This window comes from Eulemur rufifrons, chromosome 17 (assembly GCF_041146395.1).
Source record: "Eulemur rufifrons isolate Redbay chromosome 17, OSU_ERuf_1, whole genome shotgun sequence".
NCBI lineage: Eukaryota > Metazoa > Chordata > Mammalia > Primates > Lemuridae > Eulemur > Eulemur rufifrons.
The window spans coordinates 92,668,853-92,681,494 of record NC_090999.1 but is presented as its reverse complement, the minus strand read 5'-3'; the positions used below and the strand labels follow the sequence as shown (position 1 = coordinate 92,681,494).

Sequence of the window (12,642 nt, the reverse complement as noted above, 5' to 3'; positions counted from 1 at the left end):
ATACGGTTCGGTTTACCAGAACCTTCTTGGGGATTCAAACACCAATTTCTGAGACATGTGTTGAATGTGTCTTCTGAATCCATTGCTGAAGAGTTAGAGTTCACAGCATTGATCCGTTTAAACTCATTATCTTAAACCATGCCTCACTGTGCTAGACATGGAGACTGTAATATTTTGAGAAAAACCGAGTTCAATAAGGATCTTTTTTTCGTTCAATCTTGAAAAATACGCAAAAAATGTATTTGATGAGCAAACCTTACATAAAAGCAACTTGTTGTCAAAGTGTACTTAAACATCTTCTCCCTCAGACTGAAATTTTTAGGCAGAAAATAGAAATTGTCTTTACATGGTAATATTTTTCTCACAAGACAGTCTTTTGAAAGAAAAAATGAAAGATAATAAGGAGAGACAAGCAAAAGATGCTTGTCTTAAAATCGTTGCCCACTCTGGTTCTTTTATGACCTTGAGAGTGATCATTTTAATAGCTACAGATACTAAGAGTTGGACCAATAGGACAAATAAGAAACACTGACTGTGCATTTGTTTTAAATACTACTTAGGGTGTATGTATTTAAATGTTTCACATAATGTGGTGATGAAGTTAAGGAGAGAGGTGATGATACGGGACACATAGACCTTTCTCAGTGGCTCAAATTCAATGGTCCAGTGGATTTTCCTAGCCCTATCTTACCACAGTTATGTCCATAAAATTAAAAAGAAACATTCTCACAATTGTCAACTTAAGAACTCCATCATTAGAAATTGAAGATCACTGGTTTGGGGAATTAAAATACCACTTTCTTTCTGAGAAATGAAGGGCTTAAGTTTGAGAGACAAGTCTGTGTTTAAATCAAAGCTCTGCCACTTATTGTGTGAACTCATGTAGGGTATTTACCCTTGCTGAAACTGATTCCTCATATATAAAATAAGCATAATTAATAAATAATGATGGTGACTAATTCATATGATTGTAATGATGATTAATGAGATGATGTATATAAATTATAATTTGCACATTGCCAGATACTTTGAAATCATTAAATTGAGCATCTATTATGTGCCTCTATCTATTCTGGATGCTCAGTGTATATTGGTGGATTAAATACACAAGATCCTTGCTCTGATAGTACTTGGAGTATAGCACGTAGTACAAGTTTTATCTAATACTGTTTCTCAGGAGTTTGACTCACTCATGTAGCTATGGGCATGATAAGCATTTTGCTTCTTAAAAATCAGAATTCTTTTACATTTCTATTCATTTGGTGAATTATGTATAACTCTTATTGTCAATTTTATTTCATGACATATTGCTTTTGATGACCCAAATTTCACATCCCAACAAATAATACACTTATGGTGAAAAAAAATGGCAAAATTCACATCTCATTCATTATTCATTATTAACCTGTTTCTCCACTACAAAATTATTTTTGTATGTCTATGTCATTGTGCAATCCATATTCCCTTTTAAAATTTGTACTCCAATAATGTTTTTTCAATCTGTATAAATTGAATCATTTTTATAGCTCTGAATATCAAAAGAAAAAAAGAATTTAAGTATGTAAGTAGGTGTTTTGAGTCTTGTAATGAGTTCTTACCTTCTAATATCAAAGCAATAAAAAGTTAATGATAGTAATAATTATAACATTAATAATGGTAAAGGATGCCTGGATCCACGCCTTGCAGAAGTTGGCATTGTTACTAAATAAATATGATAGAAATTAAAACATCTGGTTGTGAATACTATAAAATATATTTTGTGAAAGTAATATATGAAATGTTATTTTGAAGAAGTTTGAGAATTTTAAGAGGGCCTTGCTTTGTTTATATTTTAAAGCTGACTTCAAAACCATATGTGGAAATATTCCTGGGTTCACCTTTGATATTCACACAGGAAAAGCTGTTGGTAAGTCTTTCCAGATTGTGTTTATTTTAATATGTGTATATATACTCACATATATAGCATTTTGTAAAAATCTATAAAATGTTTTTAAAATTCAAGAATACCCCAAAACATAATAATCTGGATTCGATTCTAATACAGTTAGACAAGAAAGAAATAACACAATTAAAGGCTCAAACCAAGTATTGATAAAGGTATTCCATCAGCATAGTGTAGTAATTGAGTTATGATAGTTACGTGACTATCTCAAGATTTCCTACATACCAAGCTAAAACTTTAGTTTTCCTTGTCATGTATGGTGTATTACATGACTCTAAATAATCTACCTTATTTAATCTTTAGTTGATATTTTCATAAGTACATGTTTAAGTTTCTGGTGTATTTTTGTAGTATCTGTTTCTTCTGGTCTAATTATGAATTTGCAGAATTATTCATATAAATTAATTCCTTCTGAATGTACTTTGTGTTGCTCACTCTACTTTTCTTCCTCAAAGATCTAGTAAGCAATATAATTTTAAGTCTCCATTATGAATATATATAAAACAGAATACACACAATGAAAAAACAAAGCTTTCTTTATCAGAAGAACAGACACAGTTAGGGTAACCTGACATGTAACTTGAAAAAGAGGCTTGTCCGTAGGAAGTTCATTTGTCATTTTGACACTAAAATTATTTGGTACATTTTATCAGCTAATTAAATTCTTCCATCAGTGTTTAGAGGAACTAATCTATGTTATGGTTTATATGTTTTCATAAACCACAAAATCATCTATGCCAGTATATAATTGATTTTTGTGACACTGAATATGTTCTCATTCCAGTGTGCACATAGCATTATTTGAGGTTATATGGTAAATACATTGAGCAGAACCACATATATTTGACCAAATCCGTTCAATTTCAGACATTGATGAGTGTAAAGAGATTCCAGGCATCTGTGCAAACGGTGTGTGCATCAACCAGATTGGCAGCTTCCGCTGCGAGTGCCCCACAGGCTTCAGCTACAACGACCTGCTTTTGGTCTGCGAAGGTAATCTGAATAATGTATGTCCTTGGTCCAAAAAAAACTTGGGATACATACATGGCTTTTAGACAGTTTTCTGATTTTTACTATTTCTTCCGTAATTATTCAAGAGTTGATCAAAGTGATGAAGTGAATGTAGCCCTCATGCAATAATGAAAGACTTTAAAATGGAGTCGTTGCTCTTTCAGATATTGATGAGTGCAGCAACGGTGACAATCTCTGCCAGCGGAACGCGGACTGCATCAACAGTCCTGGCAGCTACCGCTGCGAATGTGCTGCGGGGTTCAAACTGTCACCCAATGGGGCCTGTGTCGGTAAGCGAGAGGCTGACTTACTCTTTGGCACTGAACACAAGGTTTTTTAGATTTCCTACACTAAAAAGATATCCCAAGCTTTCCTATCAAAACATACTTCAAAAATAATTTTGAAAAGATTTTCTAACTCAACCTACTTATTTAGAGTGAACCTATTTGACCATATCTTTCAGATTACTATGTTGAGAAAAAAAATCTCTAAATTAGTATCCTTGAGAAACCAATAAACATTAAAAAAATTACATGATTAAAAAAGGAGGCTTGGGTACTTTAAAGCCTTGCTTAGTTTGATTCATCTGTTGTTATGATTCATTTTCAGCCTGTCTGTAATAATTAATAGCAGGTTAGAGAAACACATCTGTGGAAAATGAAGAAGTCTTAATAAAAATCAGATACATGTAACATGTGTTTTAATTTTTTGTTTTAGATCGCAACGAATGTTTAGAAATTCCTAATGTCTGCAGTCATGGCCTGTGTGTTGATTTGCAAGGAAGTTACCAGTGCATCTGCCACAACGGTTTTAAGGCTTCTCAGGACCAGACCATGTGCATGGGTAAGGACACATAGATGCAGGGAGTGAAGTGGGACTGAGACTCCAGAATAGATTATAATCCCATCATGTGCCACAAGTAGCTACCATGTCTCTGGCAGAAACAGTCTTGCAAAAAATGAACTGTGTCAAACTGTTTAAGTCTTTATTCGATGTAAAATTTGCAAGAAAAAACATACTCTACAGTATGTTCTTGAGTTCAGTGATTCTCAACCTTTTCCCCCAGGAGACATTTGCACGGCTTGACGTGCACTCTGGGTTATGTGGAATTTACCACTGTACCAGCTGCCCTCTCCCCCTCTAATTTCCCACTCAAGAAAGCATTTTGGAATGCAAGGGAGTAGTAAGAGTGACAGTATTAAAATGAATATGTTTATACACATATATACTTTTTTACACAAATAATTTAATACACTGGATTTATCTGCATATTTTGTGTTTTATCTATTAAAAATTCTTTTAGGAGCAAATATGACCAAACTCTTTAAAAATTCCCAGTAGCTAATAGAATGGTTAATGAAGTAATACTAGTGCTCAGTGAATACTTGGTGAGCTGATGATTACTAAGCTTCCAAAGGCAGACGGGCTGGAGGCCTTGAGAATGGGACTGAGTGTGACTCCATAACTCTGATGTCAGCAGCTGGCTCTGCCTCTGGCAGCGTCCTCTCACCATGCTGTGCACTTGAAGGAGGAACATTAAATTTAAAACTTGGCTATTTATTATTAGCATGTTCTCAGTGCAGAAAAAGCTAGGGTTGTGCATCTACTCTTTTGGTATTCAAGATACTATCTAGGTGAATTGTAAAATCAGATTTCAGTACGGCAGAGCTGACTTCCTTTATGGCACACGCAGCACAAGGAACACCTGGAGAATGTCTCACTTCGTCCATTGCCTCCTAAGAGCCCCCCCTTGCACTTCTCCCATGATGACAGGAAAAATTCTCTAGGTGATATTTTTGCAAAGGAAAATATAGGATCTGGTCCTATGTGCATGAACTTTCTGAGAATGCCTGCTTATGCATGCTTCTCCTTGCTGTACTCCCTGAGAGAGTATGATTTGCCAGAAAATATGTGAGATTTATGATTCAGAAATTCATGTGGGGAAAATCTGCCCCCACTCATGACAGTTCTTCCATGATTCCAGGATAAAAATCAGTCAGACTCCTCGGTAAGACCTCTCTTATATAGAGCTTCCTTCCTAAAGAACAATACCTCCTTTTTTTTTTTTTTTTTTTTTTCTCTTTTTTTTTGCATGATAGAGTTTTAGCAGCCTGGAATTTGTAGTCTAGGGAGTTTGCCTTCTCATATGATGAATGACTTTGTAAATATTTTCTTAATTCAGCTTTTTTGGAAGGCTAAGAGTGAATTCTAATAGACTCTAATTTGGATTCCACTACTTCATAAAATTAAGGAAACTAAAATTTATCTTTGTTTTCCTGATCAAATTAAGGGATGTAAATTTCTGAGTGTTTGTAATGCTTTTAATAGAACAAATTATTTTAACATTTCAAAAGTTCAGTTTACTTACGATTGATAAGCAGAACTTCTCATTAAAACATTTCTGCTGAGGAGGTGCTTGCTTAGGCTGCCTGTGGGTCTGGTCTGTGCCTGTAAGGAATTAAACTGTACTGTTTTCTTATAATTTTATTATTTTTATTTTTCTCTACCTCATGGTCATGTTCTTCAAATAAATATGAGTTTCTAGTACTGAATGAGGAAAATCTAAGTTAAAAATGTAAAAGAGTTAATAGCTTATTTTTTTCCTAGTTAAAAATCAAATTCCTCTGAGCCAATGTTTCTCTGTAGATGTTGACGAGTGTGAGCGGCATCCATGTGGAAATGGAACTTGTAAAAACACCGTTGGATCCTATAACTGTCTGTGCTACCCAGGGTTTGAGCTCACTCACAATAATGATTGCCTGGGTAAGTACTTCAGTCAGTCCTTTATTGCTTCTGTTTCATTTCCACACAATATACCAAAATAAAAAATGAAACCAAAGAACAAAAAATTTTTTATTTAAATTACAAATGTGTGCCAAAAGATGTTTAATACCATGGACTATTTTCTAGTTAACTAAAACCATAGTATTGACCTAAATAATAACAGGGCAGTGTACTATTTTAAGCACTCTTGTCAATAAAATAATCAATTCAGAGGAAAAGATTATTCAGATGATAGTAAACCTATTGGGACTGACATATGGTTTGGGGTATTTTTACCCCTTAGGTGGGATCAAAGATAGATTTTTCATTGTTTCAGTGTGATTACAAATATTTTATATAAATCCATTTTAGATTTACATTCAGATACCAGTAGCTTCCTACTTACAAAGAAGTCACTTCTTGAAATTTCATTTTCTGTAAGCTTTTGAAGCCAGGATGCCTTTCTCCACAAAAAAATAATGCATGGTGATAGTTTTCCAGATCAGCCCTCAGGAACTTCTCTTATGCATAGTAGAGGATTTTAGCCCTTGGCCCCACTCACACACAAATGTGAAATGAGAACTGATAGTTAGTGGGAGAGAGTCATGAAGTAGGTGGAGAGAGAATGAGAGAAACGACAATAACCGTTTATTCCTTGTTTGCCACATGCCAGGCACAGCACGGGTGCTTTGCAGTGCAACGTACTGTCATTCACGTGACCCTGCAAGGCATGCCAGCGTATCCCAGGTTTTCTACCATGATGGGACCGTGACAGCTCAATCCCACCTCGTAATTTAACCCAACATGAGTTCCTCTTGGTTTTCTTTACTTTTCAAAATTCTGCAATTAGGAAAAAAAATTTAGAGCTTATTGGACATTTTACTCAACTGTCGCCTTCCTGACTGTAGTTTCTTAGACCCTTTGTCCAGTCAGGGAGAACTAAAAGGTACAGACATGGCTCTGATCAAAGTACTCCCTTCACCCAAGCCAGGAAGTGACTCAAATGTAATCAGCCCTAAGCTTAACTGAAAACCTAAGACTTAATGTTCTTTTTTCTTTTGAATTCTATACTCTGCCTGTGATTCTAGAGTGTTTTAAATATAATTGATTTTCCTGTATTCAATATGCTCATTTATTTGTCCTTTTTGAATATGGGCAGCTTATCTCCAGGTAAAGTATCTACAAATTAGGCAATCAAGCTAAATCACATATAGCCCCTTGCCTGCGGGAAAAATATTTTTCACTTGGAAAGTATGGAAAGTTTCACCTTCAATCTTAACTTTTATCTGTTTCTAAATTCATGAGCTATATTAAAAATGAATCCTTTGGTTGAAATACCACAGTGATCCATGTGATCCTATTAGTTGCATGATCACTATGTGTGCCATTTTCCCTGTGTTAATGAGGAATAATAATGTAGGGTTTTTGTAAATGTATACCAGTAAAGGTTTTTAAGTTGCAACTTGTGAAACAATAAACATACAGGAGCTCTTTCTGAAATGCCAACTCCTGTTTGCTTGCAGACATAGATGAGTGCAGCTCCTTTTTTGGTCAGGTGTGCAGAAATGGACGGTGCTTTAATGAAATTGGCTCCTTCAAGTGTTTATGTAATGAAGGTTATGAACTCACTCCAGATGGCAAAAACTGTATAGGTAAGTATCCAAACAATAAGCAGTCTTTATGGTGTTTTTTGTAAAATGACGCCGTGAATCTCCTCTTTCCTGCCATTTAGGAACTCATTCACATTTCATTTGATCATCAGATCACATGCCCAAGATAAGCTATAATGGGAAATTTTGGTATAAGGTATTAGCCAACAATTGGGAATGTCTCATAGGCAATGTTTTTATTGGAGACAAGGCTTGAGGCTGTCCATGTCTTAATAAAAGTAGGCAAAGGAAACAAATCAAGAAAATTAGCCACTTGCCAAATAAGAAATACCCAAGATGTCAAAAGAGTATCTCAGGGAATATTTGTCCATGGTGACCCAGCAGATCAGAGGCCCCCCGTTGAATTCATGCTAATCTCATTTGACAGACAGCTAAATCTATGCAACAAGTATCTCATGTTTAAATTATTTTTTCTCTTCTTTCTCTCTAAAGATACGAATGAGTGTGTCGCCCTTCCCGGCTCTTGTTCTCCTGGCACTTGTCAGAATTTGGAGGGATCATTCAGATGCATTTGTCCCCCAGGGTACGAAGTAAAAAGCGAGAACTGCATTGGTAAGACTAACATTGATTCTGAGGTCCACGAGCTGTTCAGTTTAATAAGGTTTGGTACAGACTCTGTGGAAATGTACTGAGTCCCAGTCACTGCAAGCATACTGACCTAAGGACTTAAACATACAGCAGCGTACATCTGTTTTATTGAACCATCAGAAATGATTTGATGGTGGAATGGTAGGAATGAAAAACTTAGGGATGTGGGATTTTTCATTAACAGAAATCTTACGCTAGTCAGAGAATTTTCAGCATACTCTAATCTTTTTTCCAAATGTCAACAGAGACTTTCTACTGAATTTTAAAGTGTGTCTACAAAAATTGTAATCTTTGGCACTCAATTTTAAAACAGCTATTAAAGGTGTCTGGGGTCTTAGAAATGTGAAGCAGAAAATCTTGACAATGCTGTTGAGACATTTTTTCCTTGGGAAGGCCTCATGTCAAAGCAGAAAATATTAATCCATTTGTCATAACAGATGTTTTTCTGCTGAAACTCCTCCAGCTCACAAGAGCACTGTAACCACATCAAGAGCGGGTCCCAGAATTGCCTGGTGGACACGGCGAAGGCGACCTTTTTACAGTTCGCTTTATTTCACTTTTATACAAATTGTTTTTTACAGCCTTGTTGAAATTCAGAAGCACCAGCATCTTAGAGTGGTTTTTCTAATGTGAAGGGATTGTGAGGGTTATTTTTGCCTTTCCGTTATCCATTTTTTTAAAAATTCTGTCTCCCTTGGCAAGATTTCATCCGAAGACACGCAGCTCTGCTGTTCACAATCCGGGGCTGTGTAGACAGAGCGGAGGAAGCAGCCTGCCTCGCAGACTTTCCTCCTGTCTCAGACCGCGGGGCCGGACCTCACGGCACCCCTAGTCATCCTGATTTTCTGTCTCATTTGTATAGTCCATTGTAAGATTGTCTAGTGTTTTTAAAACTTAAAAATAATAAATAATAATACTAGAATCATCTTAGTAAGAAGTTTCTTGAAAAGTTGAAGATCTTGTCTTCCTTCCATTTTCTTTTTTCATATTTAATTTCAATTCTGTATTGTCTCCATGAACCATCTCTTTGTGGACCAATAATAGCAGTAGTAGGTTAGCCGCGAGGAGGGAAGGGAAATACGTATGCTTCTTTGTGTCAGACAGTCTTGGCTACCTTTTCTCTTAGTGACAGTATCTATGTCTGTGATTTAGTTACATTTTATTAAGTTTCAGAAATATTTTCTTTATCCATTGTTAGCGATGACACTATTTTGCATCTCTGAAAACTTGGTTTTTAATTAACTTACTTCACTACAAGAATATTCCCTTCAGACTAGTATCTCTTTTACCAGTTTTTCTCATGTGGAATTCTTTACACGTGACCATACACACACACATAGATATGTGTACACACACACCCCACACACATATGAGTCCGTTCCTACATTCAGTGGGTCTTACAATGAATACCTGGCACCTTTCTAGTTGCTAGAAATACAGAAATACAGTCTTTGCCTTTAGGTAACTTACTGTCTATTGAGAGGGACAGATTTTGTAAGTAAACCTGTGTTCTGAAGACATCCTTGTAACACCATGCGGCAAACACTGTCCTGAAGGCTTGTTGAGGATACAGGAGCACAGCAGGAGCTGATGGAGAATTGTGGTCGTGGCAAGGGGGTGGCGTGTTGAGGAAGCCTGTCACAAAGGATTGGGGACATTCTAGGTCACTCTTAAATGTTGGATAGGAATTTGCTAATCAGAGAAGGAAAGAGCACAGAAGAGGCTATTTTAAAACCCAAGGAGCACGAGCGTGGTAAGGGGCATCGGACAACGGGCTCAGATGGCTGAACTTAGTCCTTTGGTCACTGTGGAACTATTGCGGGGGTTTTTGGATTTTTTTTGTTTTTTTAAGAAAAGAGATGTGATATGACTCATTCCTTAAACCTCTGCAAATAGAAATTGAGAACTTAGTATGTGCCGGGCACTACGCTGGGAGCTGAGGGTGCACCAGCGAGCCGGACAGACGTGCCGTGTCTTCACCGAGCTGCATGCCCGTGTGCCTGCCTGATGTCACGTGTAATGTTTATTCATTTAGTTAAAATAACCCATTAAATAGGAAATCCCATGCAAAATGGCCAAGAATCACTGGTAAGGTATGCTTATGTATTTTCAGGAGCCATTCTGGGGTCAGGGGGAAATGGTAACATTCTCAAAATAATGTCTGAGTCTTCCTGGTTTCATATGGCGCAGATTTTCAAATATGATCAGATGTTTTAACAAGGCAACCCCAGTGGTAACGTGAAGAGGAGAGAAGGAGTGAGGAGGTCACTTAAGAGACTCAACAGTGATGCAGGTGGCAAACGACGATGGGTTTGGAAGTGCTGAGGAGCTAGAACGGGCAGGGCGCATTCTACTTACAAACGGAAGCCGAAAGGTCGGGGCGAGAAATCAGAGTGACTCGGGTCCCAGTTGGGGTTACTGAGAGGAGTTACCAGTCAGTAAAACATACTTGGCCACATCAAATCTGTGATGCGTGTGAAATGTCGAGTTGGTCTTGTCGGGTAGGCAGGTAGACATGCGCACATACACCCCCAGGGGTCGAGGGCAGGGAGCTGGAAATGGACTTGGGATTCTCTGGTGTGTGATTGGTTGAAACTGGGTATAATCTTTGACTTTTGAAGCAATAATGGTTCATTTTTTAAGAATAAGTTAAACATATATATACTATAATCTCTTGTCTCATATTAAATATCCACTGGCTAGTGGACAATTGTGATATGGATAATTATTTTCAAATATCAAACAGTGTGTTTATTTAATTACATTAATAAATTCTCCCTCTGTTCTGCAGATATAAATGAATGTGATGAAGACCCCAACATTTGTCTTTTTGGTTCTTGCACCAATACTCCCGGCGGCTTCCAGTGCATCTGCCCGCCTGGCTTCGTGCTGTCTGACAATGGACGGAGGTGCTTCGGTAAGCTTTGCGATGAGCTCTCTGGCATAGTGAGCCCTAGAAACTGCAAAGCTAGCTTGCAGCGCTCGTGCTAGTGTTTGTCAGGACAAATTACGTGTCTGTGGTAAATACACCTGAAAATTAAAAATACAAGTCTCAAAAGTATATGCAATGGATACTTTTTAAGGTTCTTTGAATTATTGGCACTATTACTGTATTTTTTAAAATTTTATACTAAAAGAAAAATTGTTATCCTGATTCGCCAGATTGACTGTTTTCCTTTTGTGGTTGGCAAATATTTTTTTTGTGTATTTTGGTGTATGAGTTGCTTTCGATGTGATTTAACTTACTAAAAGTTACCTAGATTGCTTTCATTAGGTGAGAATGTAACAGTAAAAAAAGAGATTCCTTGTGGTAATCATTTTGGAATTGAGCATTATTTCTCAAATTTCCTAAGCACATTATAAAAATATTTTAAGCATTTTAAATAATTGAATAAAATTTTATAGACAGGTCAAGTTAAATTGGCAAATGAAATCAGCAGTGGAGGATTTCCAGACAATTCTTTTACTGCTAATCTAGTCTGCATCGTATGTTCTGCCCATGGGAAATGTTCAGTCAGGAACAGAGCTGCACATAAATTTACACACAAAGATTTCTAGATGCCCAGTAAGGGGCTCTGTGTGTGCTTTCCTGATTAGATACTCGCCAGAGCTTCTGCTTCACCAATTTTGAAAACGGGAAGTGTTCTGTACCCAAAGCTTTCAACACCACAAAGGCAAAGTGCTGCTGTAGTAAGATGCCAGGGGAAGGCTGGGGGGACCCCTGTGAGCTGTGCCCCAAAGATGACGAAGGTAAGAGCGACAATATAAAACACCACTTTTCACTGGTTTTTGAACGTTTGCCAGAGTCAGTTTGACCATGTAATTTATGAATATTTTGAGAGTGAAATCATCCCCTCGTGTGTAAGTTTTGATGGTTCAGTGAGCAACCTAGCCTGAGGGACTTCTTGCAACTTTGGAAGCAACATGTATAAGCACAGGTGGAGTTAACCTTTAATTCCATGTTTCCTCTCAAGGTCAGTATTATTTGCTTTCCAAAGAATGAATTTGAGGGGTGCAGGGCAGGAGATGGACGAAGGGAATGGAAATTACGCCCAGTTGTTGTGCGAATCCCATATGGGTATCGTATCCCACGGCTGTGGTTCTCAGAATTGTACACACAGTTCCGAGAAGCTGAGTCAGCTCCATAGCTGTTGGCAGGAAGACACCGACAGCCTCACCGGCCTCGTTAGCACTGGTGGATTATAGCATAATTCCAAGCAAGCTCAAACAGGCTTGTCCTCTGGGTTAGGGGTGGCTTCTGTGAATGATGGGCAGGAAGGGCTCTTTGGTCACTCTGCTTTAAATGAGCAAACGGGAAGAACCAGGAGCCCTCAGTAGGTGGCAACCTAGAAGGGCAAGCTCAGGTGGCCTTTACTAAATATGCTCATAGTTGTTTTTGAAATAAATAACAAAAATAAAATAAAAGACTCGTGTCTTTTATTTGCAGTTTTGCAGAGGAAAAATAATGAAGTACAATTTCATGCATATTGTTAATCAGTTCTTAACTTCTCTGATAACTGAGACTCTTCAATAATGGAGCATTTGTATTTTTCTCTGTAGTTGCATTCCAGGATTTGTGTCCATACGGCCACGGAACTGTCCCTAGTCTTCATGACACACGTGAAGGTGTGCTTTGATGCATTTATTCCTGTATTCTTATTTAACACA

General features: G+C 37.4%; 1 protein-coding gene across 1 annotated transcript in view; it reads left to right on the top strand.

Moving 5' to 3' along the window:
- Window positions 1–12,642, top strand: part of FBN2 (fibrillin 2) — a 258,662-nt gene that overhangs the window by 216,162 nt on the left and 29,858 nt on the right. Inside the window, exons 42-51 of the mRNA XM_069492804.1 lie at window positions 1,838–1,906; window positions 2,810–2,935; window positions 3,118–3,243; window positions 3,671–3,796; window positions 5,600–5,716; window positions 7,240–7,368; window positions 7,819–7,938; window positions 10,766–10,891; window positions 11,572–11,724; window positions 12,535–12,600. Of these exons, the coding sequence (XP_069348905.1) occupies window positions 1,838–1,906; window positions 2,810–2,935; window positions 3,118–3,243; window positions 3,671–3,796; window positions 5,600–5,716; window positions 7,240–7,368; window positions 7,819–7,938; window positions 10,766–10,891; window positions 11,572–11,724; window positions 12,535–12,600 (1,158 nt within the window). The remainder of the gene's footprint in view (window positions 1–1,837; window positions 1,907–2,809; window positions 2,936–3,117; window positions 3,244–3,670; window positions 3,797–5,599; window positions 5,717–7,239; window positions 7,369–7,818; window positions 7,939–10,765; window positions 10,892–11,571; window positions 11,725–12,534; window positions 12,601–12,642) is intronic.